Source organism: Phacochoerus africanus, chromosome 2, assembly GCF_016906955.1.
Source record: "Phacochoerus africanus isolate WHEZ1 chromosome 2, ROS_Pafr_v1, whole genome shotgun sequence".
NCBI classification, from domain to species: Eukaryota; Metazoa; Chordata; class Mammalia; order Artiodactyla; family Suidae; genus Phacochoerus; species Phacochoerus africanus.
In genome coordinates, this window is record NC_062545.1 from 102,423,095 (window position 1) to 102,445,173 (window position 22,079).

Below are 22,079 nucleotides of genomic sequence, written 5' to 3' on the forward strand. Positions count from 1 at the left end.
TTCCTGGTTCTCACACTGACACTAAAATCCTTCTGAAGCATTTATGACTCTCTTGTGTTTTCCTTTTCAATACTGGACACAGTCTAGATATGACCCCAATGCCAAGTACAGTAGTAGTATTAGAATTTCTAGGAGAAGTCTGGGAAGCAATCTGGTTAGAAGGACTATGTATGAGATTTTTCTTGAAAGTTTTTATAAGAGTAGTATGACCCCACTTTAACTAGGAATGATCACCAAAAATTTGATGTAATTTTGATTAATAAAAATTTATGCTTAGCTCATAAAGGAAATAAAAACATGCACTTAGTACATACAAAAGCAAAAGTTAACTGAGTCAAAAAGAGAGTTGGCAGGTTTTTTAAATTTATTTTTACATTTCTAACCATTGGTTAATTGTTCCAAAACAAGGCAGTATCACACCATGATTGACTGTAGGCTCTAAAAGTTGGGGTTTGAATTCTGGCTACATCAATTACTGGGTCATCTTGGGCAAGTTACTCAATTTCCCTATGCCTTAGTTTTCTCATCTACAAAATGAGGATAGTAATGGTACATTCTCCTAGCATTGTTATGAATATTAAATAATACTTGCAAAGTGCTTAGAGAGCGCTCAGTAAATTACAAACATGCTCAATATATGCCACTCATTATTATTACTCCAGACATTACCATCAGCTTGAGGTTTTCCAAAACGTTTCATCAATTTCTTTCTCTTTGTTAATTCTTGTTTGGAATAATCTTGGAGGCAATGACTGCTGAAGATAATAAGAAGCTAAAGATCCCCTTCCACACCACCTTCTCAGTTCCCTGGCCAACTTTAAATAGGTCTTGCCAAGAAAAGGTATTGATAGCAAATAGCAAAATACCAATGGCAGATTTAAACAAAACAAACAAACAAAAAACTTTAGAAAACAGTTATTCTCCTAAGCCTTAGAAATTAAAAATAAAATTTAAAATAGGTGACAGATAAAAACTCAAGGAGGATAAAGCTGACAAATCAGCACTTTAAAAACATGTACTTTAAATGTTTTAAAGACAGGGTGTACCTTTCCATTAAATTTGCATGGGAAGAAAACAAGACACAGAAAAGCTATTTAGAATTTACTTTGGATAAGATTATATTAACTCCACAGTGTTATCTTTGCTATCAATTGCTCTCCCAACAACCCTTTTCCATCACAATCACAAGAGGCAAACGGAAGCATCTGAAGAGTTAAAAGAGGGGGGTATCAGTCCCCCTACCCAAATGGGTGCACACAGAGCCATCTCCCTGCAACCCTGTGTTTAGAGAATTTTATTTGCATAGAAGAACTGCAGGAGCTCTGGATGACAGTGGATCTGAAAGAAAGGTATAAAGGTACATGTAAGGGAGGAATTCAACAAACCCCTCTAACTATGGACCGTGTGGGCAGCTGTCAAATGCAGAGCAGGAGCCTAAACAACCTTCAGATTCTCAGAGCAGGTGGCATGGTCACCTGCTTTAGCTAATGAGCTAACCTGGAACTGCCGCTGTAGTTTGTGCAAAAGCCTCTGGGCGCTCTGCCATTTACAGTGTGTTATGGGTCAATGGAAACATCACTGGCCCAAGTCCTTTTGTGGGGTCCACGCCCTGGGGTACCCAACCACCTTCTGCGTGAACCCCTGGAAGCCCTTCTCCTGCCTGTGCTCACTCACCAGCTGCCAGCAGAGTTTAGGGTTCACTTGATCCTCTTCGCTCCACAAGCTGTATTCCTTCCTTGGTCTCAGATACGGAGAACAGGCTTGAAAAGTTGTTTTGCAAGCCTGAGAGAAATATTACTCTCTTATGTTATATAATCTCAAGGAAAAGGGTTGCACACTATCTGTGGTGGGGGGCCATTGAGAGTGTGACAGTAACTTCCGGGAAGTTTGAACACTTGAGCCTTAAAGGATTTATGTTTATAAGATGACCATGCCTATAAATGGCAGCGGGGGGGCGAGGGGGAGGCAAAGCTTTACAGTTTAACACAGCCCACAGCCCTTGTCATCATTTCATCAAAAGTAGAACTGGAGGAGTTCCCCTTATAGTTCAGCAGGTTAAGGACCTAACAGTGTCCATGAGGATGCGGGATTCAATCTTTGATTTTTCTCAGTGGGTTAAGGATCCTGCATTGCTGTGGCTGTGCAGGCAGCCAGCTCCTAGCCTGGGAACCTCCATATGCCGCAGGGGAAGACCTAAAAAGAAAAAAAAAATGGAACTGGATTCCTAAATTCAGTCTCAACCTCAGCCTCCCTCCCTTCCTCCCACACCACCTTAAAGAAGACAGGTAACTTGGTAGAACCCTTTGATCCTGATGATTTTGAAACCCTCACCTGCTCCAAAGCAGCCCTGAGGTTGATCCAACCCTGTTAGGACACATTTTCTCCAAGAATAAAACAAGAGTTTCATAGGACACTAAGAAGCCTAGACCGGGGAATCTGTATCAGGCATAGTGCCAAGAGCTAACTGCATGTGAACAGCTATTCATCCTCTTACAGGGGCTCCTGCCCACAGATTAACCCAGCACCCCAGCACACCCCCTGCCCCCATTACCCTGAGTGTGTGGAGCATTGACAGGAGCTGGGACTGGGCAGGTGGGGCCAGAGCAAATGGAAAATAACACTCCTGCTCAGAGAGGGAGAGAAACTATCTGAAGAGGAGGCCTCTTCTCCTGGATTCACATGGATACTTCCCTGAGCATCCATAATGGAACTGGCAGGACCCAAGGGCCTGGCATCGCCACTCCCTTTAGGAACCGCCCAGAGGTTTCAGCAGTTGGCTAGAGAGTCGCAGACTTACCTTGGCAACCTGGGGATTCTGATCCTGTAAGTGGGTCAGGAGGGAATCTTGAGTCTGCTGCACCTGACGGGTGAAAAACCTCTTCCACTTCCTCCCAGCAAAGGCCGCCAGTTGCCCAAACAAGACAAAGGCTGAGTACCTCAGGCTGTCATTTTCCTGTGGGTCCCCCAAGAACAAAACAACAAAGCCAGGTCATTACGGAAAGTCAAGTGTCTCAGAGAACAGCACAGCCCTGGTACCTTACTTTGGATTACAGGGGGCCCTCAGAGCTAGTCCAAGGCACTGAGCTGGCAGGGGTTGGGGACACAATGAGTCTGCAGTGACTCTCCCCCAGCAGAAAAGAGGGTAGCCTGGGGGCCATAGTGCCACTCCCAGCCTCTCAGCTTTTTCTCCCTTATTTAATGTTTTGGAGACTGAATACATTTATATGCTTCCAAATTCAAAATACTCAAAAAGCTTTATAAAATCATGTCTCCTTCCTACTTCTCTCCACCTGCCACCAAATTTCCCTCCCCATAAAGTCATAAATTTTATGTGTAGGCCTCCAGAAAATTAAGAAATATATATATACATACATCACATTACATGGCCCTTTCTCGCCTTTTACACAAATGGAAGGGAACCATCCCACCGTTATGCACATTGACTTTTCTTCCAGCCATCTATCTGGGAGCCTTTTCCTTGTCAATAATAAAGGGATTTTTTTTTTTTTTTTGGCTGTATCATAATTCACTCAACTCATCCCCTGCTGATTACTCCCAGCATTTTGGTGAGGCCATTTCTCCTTATTTTGGTCTGAGTTTCTCTCACCTGCAGCAGAAATAACAGGTCTGTGTCCTCCATGATACCTGCCTGCTTTGGGTCTGACTCACAAGTTTGTCCGCCAACTGCATGGCAGTGGCTCCTGCTCTTCCTCCCTTTCAGGTGAGACCAGGTAAGACCTGGTCCAAGGATCTCCCTGCCCAGGCGAGGAGCCAGAGGCCCAGGGCATTTCAGTTATTTGCCCAGAGTCACACGGCAGGAAGCAGACAACCAGGGTCATGACCCAGTCTTCTAGTCATGTGAAAGGATTTTCACATCCATGTTTCTTGATCCTGTCCAGCTCCAGGTGAACCAGAAGGAATTAGACCGGGCCTCCTCACCTAGACCTGGGGGGTCACAGACACTTGGCAAGACTGAAGACCACAAATCATTTTGTGAAGGACTTAAAACAATTTTCTATCAACATAGTATTGGAAGTCCTAGCCACAGCAATCAGACAAACAAAAGAAATAAAAGGTATCCAAATTGGAAGAGAAGAGGTAAAATGGTAACTGTATGTAGATGACATATAATATATCGAAAATCCTAAGGACTCAACCCAAAAACTACTCGAACTGATCAACAAATTCAGCAAAGTAGCAGGATATAAGACTAAGATTCAGAAATCAGTCACATTTCTGTATACTAACAATGAAATATTAGAAAAAGAATACAAAAATACAATAACTTTTAAAATTGTACCCCAAAAAATCAAATACCTGGGAATACCAAGGTAGGTAAAAGACTTATATGCTAAGAATTATAAAACATTAATCAATGAAATTAGAGGATTCAAAGAAGTGGAAAGATATTCCATGCTCCTGGGTGGGAAAAATTAATATTGTAAAAATGACCATACTACACAAAGCAATCTATAGATTCAATGCAATCCCTATTAACTTACCCATGACATTTTTTACAGAACTGGAACAAACAATCCAAAAATGTATATGGAACCACAAAAGACCCAGAATTGCCAAAGCAATCCTGAGGAACAAAAACCAAGCAGGAGGCATACCTCTCCCAGACTTCAGGCAATATTACAAAGCCACAGTCATCAAGACAGTGTGGTACTGGTACCAAAACAGACAGACAGACCAATGGAACAGATGAGAGAACCCAGAAATAAACCCAGACACCTACAGTCAATTAATCTTCAACAAAGGAGGCAAGAATATAACATGGGAAAAAGACAGTCTTTTCATTAAATGGTGCTGAGAAAACTGGACAGCTGCATGCAAATCAATGAAACTAGAACACACCCTCATACCATGCACGAAAATAAACTCAAAATGGCTGAAAGACTTAAATATAAGGCAAGACACCATCAAACTCCTAGAAGAGAACATAGGCAAAACATTCTCTGACATCAACCTTACAAATGTTTTCTCAGATCAGTCTCCCAAAGCAACAGAAATAAAAGCAAAAATAAACCAATGGGACCTAATCAAACTGACAAGTTTTGCACAGCAAAGGAAATATAAAAACAAAAAGACAACTTACAGAATGGGAGAAAATAGTTTCAAATGATGCAACTGACAAGAGCTTAATCTCTAAAACATACAAACAACTTATACAACTCAACAGCAAAAAAGCCAACAACCCAATTGAAAAATGGGCAGAAGACCTGAATAGACATTTCGCCAAAGAAAATATACAGATAGCCAACAAGCACATGAAAAAATGCTCAATATCCCTGATAATTAGAGAGATGCAAATCAAAACTACCATGAGGTACCACCTCACACCAGTCAGAATGGCCATCATTAATAAGTCCGCAAATAACAAATGCTAGAGAGGGTGTGCAGAAAAGGGAACCCTTCTACTCTGTTGGTGGGAATGTAAGCTGGTACAACCACTATGGAAAACAGTATGGAGGTAACTTAGAAAACTACACATAGAACTACCATATGACCCAGCAATCCTACTCATGGGCATATATCGAAACAAAACTTTCCTTGAAAAAGACACATTCACCCACATGTTCATTGCAGCTCTATTCACAATAGCCAAGACGTGAAAACAACCTAAATGTCCATTGACAGATGACTGGATTAAGAAGATGTGGTATATACACACAATGGAATACTACTCAGCCATAAAAAAGAACAAAATGGTGCCATTTTGCAGCAACATGGATGGAACTAGAGACTCTCATACTAAATGAAGTAAGTCAAAAAGAGAAAGACAAATACCATATGATATAACTTATATCTGGAATCTAGTACATGGCACAAATGAACCTTTCCACAGAAAAGAAACTCATGGACTTGGAGAATAGACTTGTGGTTTCCAAGGGGGAGGGACTGGGATGGATTGGGAATTTGGGGTTAAGAGATGCAAATTATTGCCTTTGAAATGGATAAGCAATGAGATACTGCTGTGTAGCCCCAGAAACTATATCTAGTCACTTATGATGGAACATGATAATGCGAGAAAAAAGAATGTATACATGTATGTGTGACTGGGTCACCTTGCAGTGCAGTAGAAAATTGACAGAACACTGCAAACCAGCTATAAGGGGGAAAAAACATAAAATTTAAAAAAAGAATTTAAGCATATGTGATACATACAGAAACTGCTTCAGTGTTACACTTTCTTCGTTGTGCTACCAGTGCTGTGTGTGTGTGCATGTGTGTGCCTGTGTCTGAGTGATTCAATTCAACTAATGCTTCCTAAGACCTGATTCTCCAAAGCACCACCTAAGGCTGGGAGATGGACAGAGATGTGTGAGGTGGTGCCGTCCCTGGGGTGTCTGACAATCTTCTGATGGGGACACAACACAGATGGGGAGTGACGAGTGCTGGGACAGGGAGAAAACATCAGAAACGGCTCCCCATTGAGTGTTCCCAGGTTTCTACAAGCCAAAGGCTTTCTGATCAAAAATTATAGTCGACCTAAGTTTAAAGAATGATTCTGGAGTTCCCATCGTGGTGCAGTGGAAACAAATCCAACTAGGAACCGTGAGGTTGCGGGTTCGATCCCTGGCCTTGCTCAGTGGGTTAAGGATCTGGTGTTGTCTTGAGCTGTGGTATACGTCACAGAGGTGGCTCCGATCCTGCATTGCTGTGGCTGTGGTGTAAGCCAGCAGCCATAGCTCCAATTTGACCCCTACCCTGGGAACCTCCATATGCTGTGGGATGGCCCTAAAACGCAAAATATAAAATTAAATTAAATTAAATTAAATTAAATTAAATTAAATTAAATAATTGCATGGCAAGCAAGCACTGGACATTAAGACTGTGAGTCCAGAGGGACGTGCAGACACTTCTGAGAGACACTGCTTATATCCCAGGGAAGGGGGGCAACCCTCCCTCTGCCACCCCAGGGAGGATTGTCATCCAGGGCAAAGGTGCTCAGTCTCTAGGAGTGAGAGGAGAGCCTACTGTGCCCACTGCTCCTCTACAAGCACCTAGTGTCAGGATTTCAAGGTTTCCCTTCCTCCTACACACCTGGCTCTCTCCGAGTTACTCCCGGGGACTTAGGTGTGGGCAATCATGTGAGATGCTCTGTGAGTAAGAGCAAGGTCCACTCCCTGTTCCACAGGTCTGGTCTTTCTGTGTGTAACTGGGCTGCACCAACTGCTGAGTGTGAAAGGAAGGTGTCTCAGAGACCTCACACTCTCTGTACCAGCACCCTTTGGCTCAGCCTGCCTTGTCTGCTGGCAGTTAAGAGTGGGGGCCCTGCTCAGAGGGCCTGGTTTTACTCCATGTGAACCTGGGCAAGTCACCCAGCCTTTCTATGCCCTGGTTTCCACATCTATAAAGTGATGGTGACAAGGCCTGCCTCACAGGGTTATTGTGAGGGTTAGCTGAGCACATCCATGTAAATCGCCTAGCACTGTGCCTGGCACACAGTCAGGGTTCACTAAGTGCACATGACTCTGATGTCGCATTTCTAAGAGAGCACTGACTACACGTGGGCATCAGCACTAGGTATCCATACTCGCTTCCCTACTACAAGGAAACCTCCTTGAGGGGTGGTGATGGGATCCTACACTTCTTTTGCATCTTCCACAACCCCCAGCACAGAACTAGTCTCCCAACAAGATTTTTTAATAAATAAGCAAGTAAGAGAGGCCTTATTTTCTGAGCAACCCACCACCCAAGGCCCACATGTGACTTTGAGAACTTGAAACCTTCCTGTGTTGTCTCACATACATCATCTAGCAAAGTCCTGGTCTGAAGGGTGACGTCTATGAAGAAGGGCCCCAAGCCTTTCCCCTGGATCTTGCCCAGGATGATGGTCAGGGTCTTCAAGCTCTCATGGACGACTTCAGAACTCACAGGGTCGTACAGTCCATGCACCAGCAGGTCTAGGACAATCTTCTTGTACTTTCTCACCTGTGATCAAGGTTTGGAAAGCATTAGTAGCACAGGAATTGTTCCTCACGAGTCGAAAAGCAACTAGTCTTCTCATCGTCCAGGAACCTAGGACTTGGACTAAGAGACGGTGGCTTTCTTCAGCATCTGCTGGCCTTGAAGAAGTTGCTTTCATGTTGTGAGAGGGAAGCTCCCAGGAGCTGAGGGAGGCCAGTCGGCAAAGAAAGAGGATTTTAGTCCTACAACCAGAAGGAACTGAATTCTTCCAACAGCCCTCCAAGCTTGGGAGAGGACCTTGAACTTCAGAAAGGACTGCACCACCTGGATGGTGGCCTTATGAGACCCTGAGCAGAGGACCCAGCTAAGCCATACCTGGACCCCTGACACAGCAAAACTGCAATCTAATAAAAGCCAGGCCCGTGGGGATCACAGAGCAGAGACGACTAATATTGAAGCACCACTTCCCAGTGCTGGGGACCCAGGCCAGCCTACCTTGTCCGGGGTTTCACAGGCCAGGGCTCCCAGGCCTCTCATGGCCATATGACGCTTTTTAACACTGGGGTCCCGGGCTCTCTCTGCCAAGACCAAAACAGCATTCTTCAGAGGCTCCCGCTTCTGGAGCTTCAGTTTCCAAGAGACCTGGGTGGCAAGTCAAAATAGTATTGATTTAGGAGTGTTCAGAGTCACTCATACCCACCAACAACCCTAATCCCTCCCTCCAAAGAAAATCCTGTGTTGTCTGCTTAATTTTACTCTGTCCTCCCCCACTTAAAGACCCCTGACTTGTGCTGGAAATATATTAGTTTGATCTACATAATGAAGAAGTGGATGAAGAAGAGGAAAGGGGTGGAGAAAATAATGCAGAACTAATGTTGAGATAGGTTTGGGAGGATTATGGAGAGAGGTGCCCTAAGGCAGCTGTGGGTATGACAGAGCTGAGAAAAGGGAGCTTTAGAAGTGTTACTGTCACAGTTCCCATTGTGGCTCAGCAGTAAAGAACCCAACTAGTAGGCATGAGGATGCAGGTTCGATCCGCGGCCTCATTCAGTGGGTTAAGGATCCAATGTTGCCATGAGCTATGGTGTAGCTCGCAGACAAGGTTCAGATCTGGCATTGCTGTGTCTGTGGTGTAGGCTGGTGGCTACAACTCTGATTTGGCCCCTAGCCTGGGAACTTCCATATACCATGGGTGCAGCCCTAGAAAAAACAAACAAAAAAAAATGAAAAAAAAAAGAAGTGTCACTGTGATCTGAGAACAGGGATTTTAAACAGGACAGGGTAAGCTCTGTCCCTCCATCCCAAAGAGTTTCCTTGACCCTCTTCCTCCCCAGCTCTTCCCCAGGTTTCTGCTGTACTTTCTGTGTAAACCTGGACAGATGTGTCTATGCTTGTTCTCTCCAACTCCTCTCCTCCAGTCTCTCTTGAACCTTCTGCAATCAAGATGATGTCATCCAACCCCCACTCCCTGCCCGAAGTGTAACTAAATCCCAGGGTCATCCTCACTGCTCCTCTTGCTCAACATCTCAGCATTTGACACAATTAGCAAAGCACATCTGTAAACATTTCAGGGCACCTGAAGGATGTTCTATCCCAGAATGCAAGCATCTGAGCAATTGAGATTAGGAAAAGAAATGCATAAATAGTGCAAATTGGGAAGCACTGTGTGGCTGATGCAGAAATCTGTACTTTAGAGACTAAACTCTAACTGCAGGGCAACAGATAGGCTATTAGAGCATTTGAACCCTGATACCATGAAAGCCCTGGTGTTTTGTGCATCACAGGACATAGCAATATGTGCTGGAGTCAGAACCAAGAGGATGCAAGATCCAGACAAGATCCAAGAAAAACCCACTTCCTCACCATCCTTAGTAGTTGGGGGGAGGTGGACAGGGGTTGCTGGAGATGAGACCCACAGCCCTATTTGGTGTTTGGTGATTAGCAAGTGTCATCAGTATTTCTGAATATTCACTGCAGTTCCTTCTATATTTTTATTATTAAGTTTACAGCAAGCCAAATTCTTCCCCACTCATCTTCTTGTTACCCTTTAAACATACTTTTTGTGTTAAAAGAAATGTCATCACACTTTTTCCAGAAGAAGGAACCTCAGTGGAGCCAGCAGAACTAAGGCAGACAAGCAAGCACATGTATTATGAAGTGGCTGCTGATAAGGGACATGTGTTCCTAATAATTTGTCTCAGACCTTGGAAAAGAAAGACATCATTGATTTCTTCTTAGGCTGGGCAGTGGGGATGGAAAGGGGCTGGCCCAACATTCTTCTCTGTGTTTGGTCCATGGAACTAAAACAAAACAAAAATCATCATATGAGCCACAAATACTCTCTGAAGCCTCATCATTGACAAGCATTGTCACACAGAGCCCTGTGCCAGGGTAAGAATATAAAGAAACAGCATCCCTGAGGCCTGTCCTCCAGAACCTGCCACCTTTATCAAAAGATAAAGAGCAATACCAGAGTTCTTGTCATGGCTCAGTGGTTAATGAATCCGACTAGAAACCATGAGGGTGCAGGTTCGCTCCCTGGCCTTGCTCAGTGGGTTAAGGATCCAGCATTGCCATGAGCTGTGGTGTAGGTTGCAGATGCGACTCGGATCCTGAGTTGCTATGGCTCTGGTGTAGGCCGGCAGCTACAGCTCCGATTCGACCCATGGCCTGGGAACCTCCATATGCCTCTGGAGCGGTCCAAGAAATGGCAAAAAGAGACCAAAAAAAAAAGAGCAATACCAACATCACTCATCATCAGGGAAACGCAAATCAAAACCACAATGAGGGGAGTTAACATTGTGGCTCAGCAGATAAATAACCCGACATAGTGTCTAAGAGGATGTGGGTTCAATCCCTGGCCTCACTCAATGGGTCGAGAATTGGGCATTGCTGCAAGCTGCAGCGTAGATCACAGATGCATTTCGGATCCAGTGTTGCTGTGGCATAAGCTGGCAGCTGCAGCTCCAATTCGACCCCTAGCCAGGGAACTTCCATATGCTGCAGGTGTGGCTGGAAAACAAAACCCCTCAATGAAGTATCACCTCACAAAGTGCACGGTCAGTCAAAGACTGCAGCAAGTTAGGACTTATTCTTTGAAGAACTGCGTGGTGAGCAATTCTCTTTGCTCTTCTTTGTTCACAATATATACAGTTTGCACTGTACCATATGTATATATTATTTAAAATATATAAGTAAATACAGCTTGCAAAGTGATTCAGATCTGCAGCTTGATTGGAGACCCACTAGTGTAAATCAGGGCTTCTCAGACTTTAATGCGCCCTTGAATCACCTGAGAATCTTGTTAAAATACAGATTCGGACTCAGTAGGTCTGGAGTCAGGGGAGATTCTGCCCAGGTGACACCGAGTACCATACTTTGAGGGCAAGAATGTTGGGAGTGACTAGAGATAAGAGGGAACAGTGGGCTGGAGGAGCTGGTGGACATGTTCTACTGAGAGTGGGTGAGCTTTAAAGGAGAGGGAGAAGCCTATTTCCCCTTATTTTTTTTATTGAAAAATAAGGCTACAAGAAGTATCAAAGACCAGCTGTGAAGGACTAACTGCTAAAGAGTTTAGTTTTAATTGAATTTTGTAGATAAAAGTGAACGAGTGATTTTTGTTTTTGAGATGAAATTCATGTAACAATTATTTTAACAACATTGTGCCATCACCACCTCTGTCTGGTCCTAAAACTTTATCATCACTTCAAAAGAAAACCCCAGACCCAATAAGAAATCACTCCCAATAGAGTTCCTGTCATGGCTTAGAAGAAGCGAATCTGACTAGTATCCATGAGGACACAGGTTCAATCCCTGGTCTCAATCAGTGGGTTAAGGATCCAGCATTGCCTTGAGCTGTGGTCTATGTCACAGACACTGCTTGGATCTGGTGTGGCTGTGGTGTAGACTTGCAGCTGCAGCTATAATTTGACCCCTAGCCTGGGAACTTCCCTATGCCGTAGGTGTGGCTGTAAAAAGAAAAAAAAACAGAAATCACGCCACATTCTGCCCCCCCAACCCTGCATCCCTGGCAACTATTAATCTGCTTTCTGTCTTTAGGACCTTCTAGCTGCTTTCTCTTGTTGTGATGTTTTTGAGGTTTGTCCATCTCATAGTATGTATTAATACTTCTACTTCATTCCTTCTCATGTCTGGATAATGTGTGATTATTTGGAACTGCCACATGCATTTATCTATTCATCTGTTTATAGACATTTGGGTGGTTTTCACCTCTGGTTACTGTGAATAATGCTTCCATGAACAATGCTATACAAGTGTTTGTTTGAGTATCTGCTTTCAATTCTTTTGGTATATATCCAGGAGCGGAATTGCTGAGTCATGGAGTAATTCTATGTTTAACTTTTGAGATACTGCCAAACTGTTTTCCGTGGTGGCTGGAAACTGTTTTCCACAGTAGTTTTTACATCTCCACTAGCAATGTGCAAGGGTTCCGATTTGTCCATATCACCAATGGTAGTTATTTTCCAGTTTTCAAAATTATTCTTATGACATCCATCCTAGTGGGTGTGAAGTGTTGTGTCATCGTGGATTTGCTTAGCACTTCCCTAATGACCACCGGTCTCTTTTGTGTGCTTGTTTGTGGTTTGTATGCCTTTTTCAAAGAAATGTCTATTCAAATCCTTTGCTCATTTTTAAATTGGGTTGTTTATCTTTTTGTTTTTTTGTAGAGTTCTTCACATATTCTGGATGCTAGACCTTTATCAAATGTATGATTTACAGTATTTTCCCCCATTCTATAGGCTGTATTTTCACTTTCTTGATAATGTCTTTTCATGAACAATAGTTTTTAGTTTTGACAAAGTCTAATTTATTCTCCTTGTTGTTATTATTGCTCAAGCTTTTAGTGTTATATCTAAGAATCCACTGCCAGATCCAAAGTCAGGAAGATTGACTCCATGTTTTCTTCTAAGATTTTGATAATTTTGGCTCTTATACTGAGATTGTTAATCCATTTTGAGTCAATTTTTGTGTATGGTGTGTAGAGGGCTCCAACTTCATCCATACCATTGACTTTTATTTGCTGTTATGTTTTTTTTTTTAATTTTTTTAGTAGGAGAAATGACAGACAAGTAGCTGCAGTGGTTCTCAACTGGTTCAGAATCACCTACAGAAATTTTAAACACTTTTTCTTTTTTTGTCTTTTCTAGGGCCGAAGCCACTGCATATGGAGGTTCCCAGGGTAGGGGTCTAATCAGAGCTGTAGCCACCGGCCTATGCCACAACCACAGCAATGCTGCAACCTACACCACAGCTCATGGCAATGCCAGATCCTTAACCCACTGAGGGAGGCCAGGGATCAAACCCACAACCTAATGGTTCCTAGTCAGATTCGTTAACCACTGAGCCACAACAGACACTCCAGTTTTAAACACTTTAATGCCCTGTCTACACCCCAGACCAAGTCTCTCATCGTCTCTGGAGGTGGGCCCAGGCATCAGTCATTTTTAAAACTCCCTGAGTAATTCCAATAGGATGACCAGTCATCTTGGGTTGCCCAGTGACATTGTGACTTATAAGAGGTAACATATTTGGCCTAGGTCCCCATTCCTGACACAGATCTCCTAAAACCCTTGGAATTTCTTAAGGATTAGAGCCATAAAGGCATCTTCTGTTATGTTAATTAGGTGACCCTAGGTCACCTGAGGTTGGGGCTGGTTGCCAGGGGAACCAATCCGGTGATTAGAGGGTTGGAACTTTCAGTCTCACCCCCTCTTCTCCTGGAGGGAAAGAAGGGCTAGGGACTGTGTTCAGTAATCCGTAGCGAATGATGGAATCAATTGTGCATAGTTAATGAAGCCTCCCCCCAGAAGTAAAAGGATGGAGAGCTCTAGATTGGTGACCACATGGAGATGTAGGGAGAGTTATTACTCAGAAAGAGCATGGCAGCTCCTTACCCTTTCTTCATGTCTCACCATTTGCATCTTTTCCATCTGGCTGTTCCTGAGTTATACAGCCTTTTATAATAAACTGGTGATTCGGTAAGGAAAATATTTCTCTGAGTTTTATGAGTGGCTCTAGCAAATTAATTAAACCAAAGGAGGGGTGTGTGTGGACCTTCAATTTTTAGCTGGTTGATCACAAACACAGGTGACAATCTGGACCTACAATTGGGCTCTAAAATTTGAGGAGGGGAGGGGCTGTCTTGGAGGATGAACCCTTAACCTGTGGGATCTCACACTGTCTCCGAGATAGTGTCTGAATTGAATTGAACTGAGTTGAATTGAATTGAATCATAGGACACCTAGTCAGTATCCAGTGAGAACTAGAGACTTGATTGGTGCTGGGCAAAAAACACACCTTTGGAGTTGGCCTTGAGGAGTTTCTGGGACATGGGACTCACAGTGCTAAAACCAGGGAAGTCCTGGGAAAACCAGGACAAGTTGGCTATTCTTTTGATTGTACTGGAGTTTCGAACTTATTTAAATGCAGGTGACTGACAGAACCCAGTTCTGATAAAACAGCTGTGCTTTGGAACATGACTCTGTTTGACCTGGAGGTACATGAAGATTTGGTTTCTCTGTCATCTTTGCCACACATCCCCCCCTCCACAGCTTGTGTCAGCAATGGTCTGTCAGAAGACACTCAAGAGATCCATTAAAATACCGCTTCACCCCGTCTCTCTTCTTCATCTCTGGCCAGCAGTCATCCCCTAACCACTGCATTGAGGTACTCAAATAAAACCCGGGAAATTGTACCCTTACAAACTAGCAAGGTTTTTTTTGAGTAAAAAGGGTGTTCCTATAAGCTTAATAGTAAGACAGTGGTTCTCACACTGAGAGCACATCAGAATCACCTGAGGGACTTGTCAGACCACAAACTCCCAGACCCACTCCCTCGAGTTTCTGATTCTCTACACCTCAAGCAGGACCCAATAATCTATCTTTGCAACAAGCTCCCAGGTGATGATGGGATGCTGAAGGTCTGGGAACCACACTTTGAGAACCAGCATCAGGAGAAAGAAAGCACAGTATTACTATGCAATTCCTCTCCAGAATGAAGGGTTTAAAAATTCACACCAAGGCAAAAACCACATTTGGTTGTTTCTTTGGGGGCATTTCTGGACACAATGGAACCTGCCACTCAAGTGGAATGCTCTGGATCTGAGCTGACAGGTGCCAGACAATGCGTATGGGAAGCTAAGAAGCAGCAAAGTTCCCTTGAGCTGAGGGTGGCTCCGAAAGGAGGGCACAGGCCTCCTGAAAAAGCAGCTAGAGTGCCTGTTTTGAGGCATAAGAAAATCATGCCTGAAGCTTCTCTCCATTGGGAAGCAAAGGATCCCTGTCCTTTGCACTGGGCACTGATCTTCTCCTGCAGGATTAGCATAGCAGCTGAGGGCTTTGGCCACCCACATCCCCTTGTCCAGGCCTCAGAAGCCAGGCATCCTGCCTTGTCACTTTTTGTTTGTTTGTTTGTTTTTTAGGGCTGCACTTTCGGCATATGGAAGTTCCCAGGCTAGGGGTTCAATCAGAGCTGCAGCTGCCAGCCACAGCCATGGCAAGATCCCAGCCACATCTGTGACCTACACCACAGCTCACAGCAACACCAGATCCTTGACCCACTGAGCAAGGCCAGGGATCAAACCCACATCCTCATGGATACTAGTAGGGCTTGTTACCACTGAGCCACAAGGGGGACTTCCTTGCCTTGTCACTTCTTAAAAGGCATACCTAGAATTTTTAGGTCACTGGAAGGCTCTCAAGCAGAGCAAAATAAATGAGGACTAAGCACCCTGCATGGAAGATTTAGCGTGTGGTTAGAAAAACACAGGGCTCCACTACTGACTCTCACCTCCCCATCACAAGATAAAAACTGATCTAGTTCAACCTCGAGTTGTCAGGGCTCATCTCCACCTTTGGAACAGGGAAAGCAAAGCATTTCTCACCTCTATGGCTGGGCCTCTGAACTGGAATCCCCTGGAGAGCTTGTTATAAGCGCCAGGCCTGCCCCATAACTTCAGAGTCAGAACCTCAGGGAGTGCATGGTCCAAGCTCTGCCCTTTTTTACAAGGTCCCTAGTATCAGCACATGCGCTGGTGTAGAGGAACCTCTAGAACATGCCGCAGGAAATTAACTAACTCCAGAAATGGCATGCTCCACTCACCTGAGGCCATATGGCAGGAGTCAGCCCGGAAGTGACGACATCAGGGGTCAGAGGGCACAAGAGGGGGAAGGTCAGGGTTTTTGCAGAGATTGGGGAATGGAGGGCATTTATTTGTAAGTACACAGAATTTCTCTTTTAAAATCAAATTAAAGTCACATTGAGCTGTACACACCTCTTGGATATTATTCTTAAAAGTTTGCTTGAAAGAATAATTTCAAGTTAATTCACATCTGCAGAGACCCTCACCTGAGCTTTGTCTCTCCTGAGATGGCAGCTTCTTAGAGCCCCCCTCCCCAACCCGCTCTGCTGCCCGCCTGCAGCGTTCTCCCCTCCTCCTCCTCCAGCAAATTAAATCCTTTCCCCCAACCCAATCAGGCAGCAGGGTTGTTTCCAGCTGTTAATACAGGATATCAGAGAGGAACGGTGTAAACAAACTCCAAAGAAATAGAGGGTATGGATTCAAAGATTTCTTAGATGTTCATAACTCAACCTACAAGCCCACTTGCTGATTTTTCTGGTGAGTTGCTCTGGTCTTCCCAGGTGCCCCGTCTAGTGTGACTGAGTCCAGGAGGCCACCTGGACACCTTGAGCCCAAGGAAGTCTCTGCTTGTAGTCTCATTCATCCCTGTGCATGTTCTTCAACAAATCCTTCTCCCTCTGGGAAGTCCTTCCTTCTGTGCTAAAGCCCTGCCCCCAGTGGTGAGTTTTTCTGTCCCTGCAGCCCTGCAGCTTGGCTTCTTTGCCACGTTGTGGTTCTACCTGGTCTTCCTGAACAGACATGGATTTGGGGTGGCTTAGGTGAGTTCTGTACTTTATGCTGACTCCTAGATGCCTGTGCAAATTTAAATCCTCTTGACTCAAAATATTGGCTTTATAGTCAATAACCCTTTTACTGATTGAAACCAAAAGCTATATCCTGAAGGCCAAAAGTACAGAATACTTTGACCTTATCCATAAAGTAAGGGAAAGAAACTGTTAGATTTCTAACAATCCTTCCAACACCAAACTTATTAATGATAATAGTAATGTTAACAGCTACCATTATTGAACCACTACAATTAGTACTCAGTATACACTGCAGGAAAAGCTCTTTCACTTGACCTCTGCTTCACCCAACTTGCCAGGTTAACCATATTCCACAGGCCCTCTATGAATGGCATCAATCACTGCTAACTTCTGCTCCACCAGATTTCACATGCTTCAGTTTACAACGACTGTATTTATTATCATAACTGTGAAACTTAAATACTACAGAAACTGATGAAATAGGAGTACGCAAAGAAAGGAAGTTGCTTCTATGAAAGCAAAATTGAATATTTTGGAAGGATTCAACAATGAGAAGCTGTTAAAAAAAAAAATGTTATCCAAATTAGAATTTGTGTGGACAGAGGTTTGGAAACAGTCTTAATAATCTGGAGTGATCTATTGGAATTGGAACAACTAAGCAGAAAGTGATTTTACATGTGTCTTCCCAGATGTCTTTAAGTTCTCACTACACTGAGAGAAACCAAACCCAGAACTCATAGATGAAATACGCATGTGGCTTATACAAGAAAGATAACTCAAAAAATGTGAATGAGAGGACCTTTGTTCAAAGAAAAGGGCATGGTCCTACATTAAAGATGGGGACATTCTATATTTGAGGTAAAATATTTGAGGGATGTGTCATGTTTTATAATCCTCTGCTTTAACCAACTTCTTCCATAAACTCTATAATCCAGCCCCAATCTCTCAATGAAAAGTCCTTTCCTGTATTTCTTTTAATCTATATAATAATCTTGAGAAGTAGGTTTAATTATGTCTGTTTCAGAGAAGGAGAAACTGGGGCTTAGAGTAATATAAACAACTCAAGGAAAGCAAAATATCTAGTAGTGGCAGATCAGAGTTGTAGACCCCAAAGTCTGTATTTTGCATCACGATGTTCTAAAATATATCCAACTCCTAGACGGTGTCCTGCCTGCTGACCAAGTAAGGACACACTGCATAGACACCTGTTTGAAACACCAATATCTTCCCTTCAGACCCCTCCCATCTAAACCTCTTAATATTACGATCTTAATATAATGATCTATTATCCATCTATTGATCATAGATGGATTCACATAGTTTGGGGAGAGGAAAAAAACGGCTTCATCGCCATTGCGCACTACCCTTTTACAAAGAGAGTATCAACTCTCTGATGCAGCGACCACAGCGACATTCCAGGAAGGACTGGGAAACCCAGGTGGACCTTGGCCCAGCCGCAGCCCGCCCTTACCTGCGGAGGTCACGTGATGAGTGCGGTGGATGTGGCCGGAGCACAGGTCCTGGGCGACGCGGAGATATGCAGTTCCGGGGTAGCAGCCAGATGGGATGACTCAACTCAATTTTCCCAGCCCTGAATTCCTAACATAGAAGAAGGGATATGAGAAGGTGAAACAGGGTCTATTCAGGACAGCGGGTCAACACAGAGTGTTGGAAAGTGAGACTCAGACGAGGGGGAAGAAAAAAAGTTTAGATGTGTTAAAGTGGGGGAGGGGATTGTCCTCTGATTCCCGGAAGGTTGTTCTAGGTGAGCACTAGCATCACTTGTGCTCTTTACTTTCCCAAACAGTGCTGAGGTGTTTTCCCTCCTCTTTGCTGTGTTCCCTTTATTCGTCCTTCATTCCGAGTTCTACCCATAGTTGCTAAAGAAACTGCAGTTCTGAGGCTCTCTCCCCTACACCAAATGAAAGGGCTCTGCCCAGCACAGTTCCCCATACGACCACTAGATGGCGGCATCACTCAATGGACGGGTTCCAGTCAGCCTCCGCCTGCAGCCCTGCGGGTTAGGGCAGCATTTAATTTCAGGAGGGGACACTGTGTTCCAGGCCAGGCAGCCTCCTTGTGACTGGTAGGTGCACCACCAGCCAGAGCTTTAACCATTGGTGCATCTTCCTGCCCAGCAAATACCATAGGTGGAATTCAGGGCTGGGAAAATTGAGCCGAAACACCTGAAACAACTGATTTAAATGCTCAACAGTTTAAATGATTTATTGTGAAAACCAAACAAAAAAAAACCTGGTTATAACAGTATTTGCAGAACTTGGGGGCCTCCCTGCCCCCATCATTCCTTCTTCCCTGGACTCTCCACTCAAGCGCATAAATCTATTTATCAATAAAAAGTAATTGTTGGGGGTTCCCCTCATGGCTCAGTGGGAACAAATCTGACTAGTATCCATGAGGATCCAGGTTCGATCCATGGCCTCGTTCAGTGGGTTAAGGATCTGATGTTGCCTTGTGCTGTGGTGTAGGTTGCAGACGCAGCTCAGGTCTGGCGTTACTGTGCCTGTGGTGCAGGCCGGCAGCTGTAGCTCCAATTTGGCCCCCAGCCTGGGAACCTCCATTTGCCACAGGTGTGGCCCTAAAAAGACAAAATAATAGTAATAATAATAACAATTGTTGGGTAACTTATGCAATGTGTATTTTTTTGTCTTTTAGGTTTTTTTAATGGTCGCGTCTCATGACATATGGAAGTTCCTGGGCCAGGGATTGAATCCAAGCTTCAGCTGTGACCTACACCACAGCTGTGACAATGCCAGATCCTTTAACTCACTGTGTGGGGGCTGGGGACGGAACCCTCATTTCTGCAGCAGATTTTTAACCCACTGCACCATAACGGCTGGTCATATGTCATGAAAAGAAAAAGTTCTGTTTTCAAAGCTCTAGGAGCTTATTGTTATGGTAATAGGTAGTGTTTATTAAGTAGTTCTATGTGCCAAATATTGGGGTAAAAATAAGAGACTATCTTGCTTGTTAGTTTATGATCCTCATTTTCAGAATAGGGAGACTGAAGCACAGCGATGACCTTGCCAAAGGTCATGTGGTTAGTGGCAGAGTTAGCATTCAACCATAGCCAGGCTCCTATCAGAGCTTAGACACTTAGCTACGCTGCTCAGCATTGGGCAAGTTTGGGAAATCTAATCAGGAGACAGGTGGACAAATACAAACCAGAAACAAGTGGAAGTTCGGAAGAAAAAAGCAGAGGGAGAGAAAACCAATGCCTTGAAAAAATAAAAATGAGGCTAAAACAAGAGCCTCTTTGGGCACACAAGAGCACCCAGGCAACCTCTGAGAATGCAATTCAACAAAGAAGCTGTACTGCAGAACTCAGCGGCTATGTGGAAAGAAGACATGGAGACATCTTGCTGCAAAAGGACGGCAATAAATGAACTAGAAGGGACACAAGGTCCAGAAAGGCATTTTGGTTTTGTTGTGTGATTTTTAAATAGAATAGAGCTTGGGCACATTAGAAAGCAGTTGCAAGGGAGATCTAAGAGATGAGTAGTGCAAAGACTGAAAAGTGGGTTAGGAAGCAGTTAAAGGAGGGGTCAAGGGGACAGGGAACAAGATTAGCTCTGGGGAGGAGGCAGACAGATGCCCCCTCTTTGTGCCTGAACCTGGGAGACAACTGCAGAGATGAGGATCTGTCAACATGAACTGACAACGATGAGCAGGTTCAGTTCATCCCAGTCAGCCTTCATCTTCTCAGGAAGACCAGAGTCAGGTTATCTGCCAACAGTGGGAATGAGACTGGTCAGGTCATATCCTTGAACTGAACAATCCATGTAGTACTCAGGATGACCAAAGAGCAGATAAAATTAAACCAGGGCACAGAGGCAGCTGGAGAAATAAAATCTGTGCTACAAGGATAAGGATTCTCTGTCAAGTCTCACTGGTGACCCAGGACTGAACTGTATCCCTCCCACAGGCACAGAAACACAACAGATGAGCCATTAATGACCCCTTAGGTGTAACGTTTCTTTGTATTCATGTGTTGAGACTTTTGGCAGAGAAGGCAAATCTTCTTCATTTGCCAAAGGGGAAGACCAAAGAGCAGACAAGTTTTCCTCTTTGGCTTAAAGCTGCAGAGAAAATCAGGGCACCAGCAGAACTGGTACCCAGGAAACTTACGATTCAAATTCAGCCCTGTTAAACACTTCCCATCAAGGGAATGGATATAGCAAACGGCCCCAGATTCCCAGACACAGCACAAACTAGGGAAGCATCCAGACAAGGATGTGATACCAAAAGAACTAAGGTCCTCCTAACACGGCCTTAAAACACAACACAGTTCTGGAAATTAGAGAGGAAGTTTCTTTGATAAGGTCTTTTGTTTGTTTGTTAAATTTTACTGGGATATAGTTGACTTACAAAGTTGTATTAGTTTCAGGTGTATAACAAAGTGAATTAGTTAAACATATATCCATTCTTTTTTCCCATATAGGTTGTTACAGAATATTGAGTAGATTTCCCTGTGCTATACAGTAGGTTCTTGTTAGTTATCTATTCTTTATCCGGTAGTGTATATCTGTTAATCTCATCCTCCTAATTTATCCTTCTCACCTCCACAGTTTCTTCCTTGGTAACCATAATTTTGATTTTGAAATCTGTGAGTTTGTTTGTTTTATAAATAAGTTCATTTGTATCATTTTAATTCCAGTCCTCATATAAGTGATATCCTATGATTTGTCTTCCTCTGTCTTACTAACTTCACTTAGTATAATAATCTCTGGATCTACCCAGTTGCTGAAAATGGCACTGTTTTGTTCTTTTTTATGGCTGAGTCATGATCTTTGATAATCAGATTGCAACAGATTGATATAGTAATGAGTTGATGTCCTTCACATACTGTAGTTACTTAAGTTTATTGTTTAACAACTCTATTTTCACTTTCAATTATTATTTCCTTATTGTCAGAGGTACACTGGGCTGATGCCTCTGGAAAAATCAAAGAGGGCAATTATGTAATCTGCACTACTGACCAAAAAAGCAACAGGCAGAACTCAATCAATCAGCAATTCGCTTTCAATTTAGACTTGGGAAATGACAAATAGTAGTCACTGATCAAGATAGGTCTGGCTTTCAGAAGATCCTTCTTCTTTTGGCTGCATCCATGCCATGTGGACGTTCCTGGACCAGGAATCAAACCCATGCCACAGCAGTGACAACACCAAATCCTTAACTGCTCGGCCACCAGGGAACTCAAAGATACTCTTTCCTTGCTCTTCAAGAAACTTCTT

General features: G+C 43.8%; 1 protein-coding gene across 1 annotated transcript; it reads right to left on the bottom strand.

Moving 5' to 3' along the window:
- Positions 1-341: 341 nt before the first annotated feature.
- On the bottom strand, positions 342-18,732 carry MRO (maestro). Its single transcript, XM_047769427.1, has 7 exons — positions 18,296-18,732; positions 10,121-10,217; positions 8,413-8,559; positions 7,759-7,941; positions 2,798-2,953; positions 1,675-1,782; positions 342-1,338 (listed from the first exon to the last, which is right to left on the bottom strand). Exons 2-7 carry the CDS (start codon positions 10,211-10,213, stop codon positions 1,285-1,287), a joined length of 741 nt encoding a protein of 246 aa, XP_047625383.1. The 5' UTR covers positions 10,214-10,217; positions 18,296-18,732; the 3' UTR covers positions 342-1,284.
- Between the last annotated feature and the right edge of the window lie 3,347 nt (positions 18,733-22,079).

Coding starts and splice junctions, on each gene's coding strand:
- MRO (XM_047769427.1), bottom strand. CDS start 10,213: ATGGACCAAACACAGAGAAGAATGTTGGGCCAGCCCCTTTCCATCCCC. Junction 7,942..8,412: donor CCTGTGAAACCCCGGACAAG/GTAGGCTGGCCT, acceptor CCTTGATCACAG/GTGAGAAAGTACAAGAAGAT. Junction 1,783..2,797: donor AGAATCCCCAGGTTGCCAAG/GTAAGTCTGCGA, acceptor TATTTCTCTCAG/GCTTGCAAAACAACTTTTCA.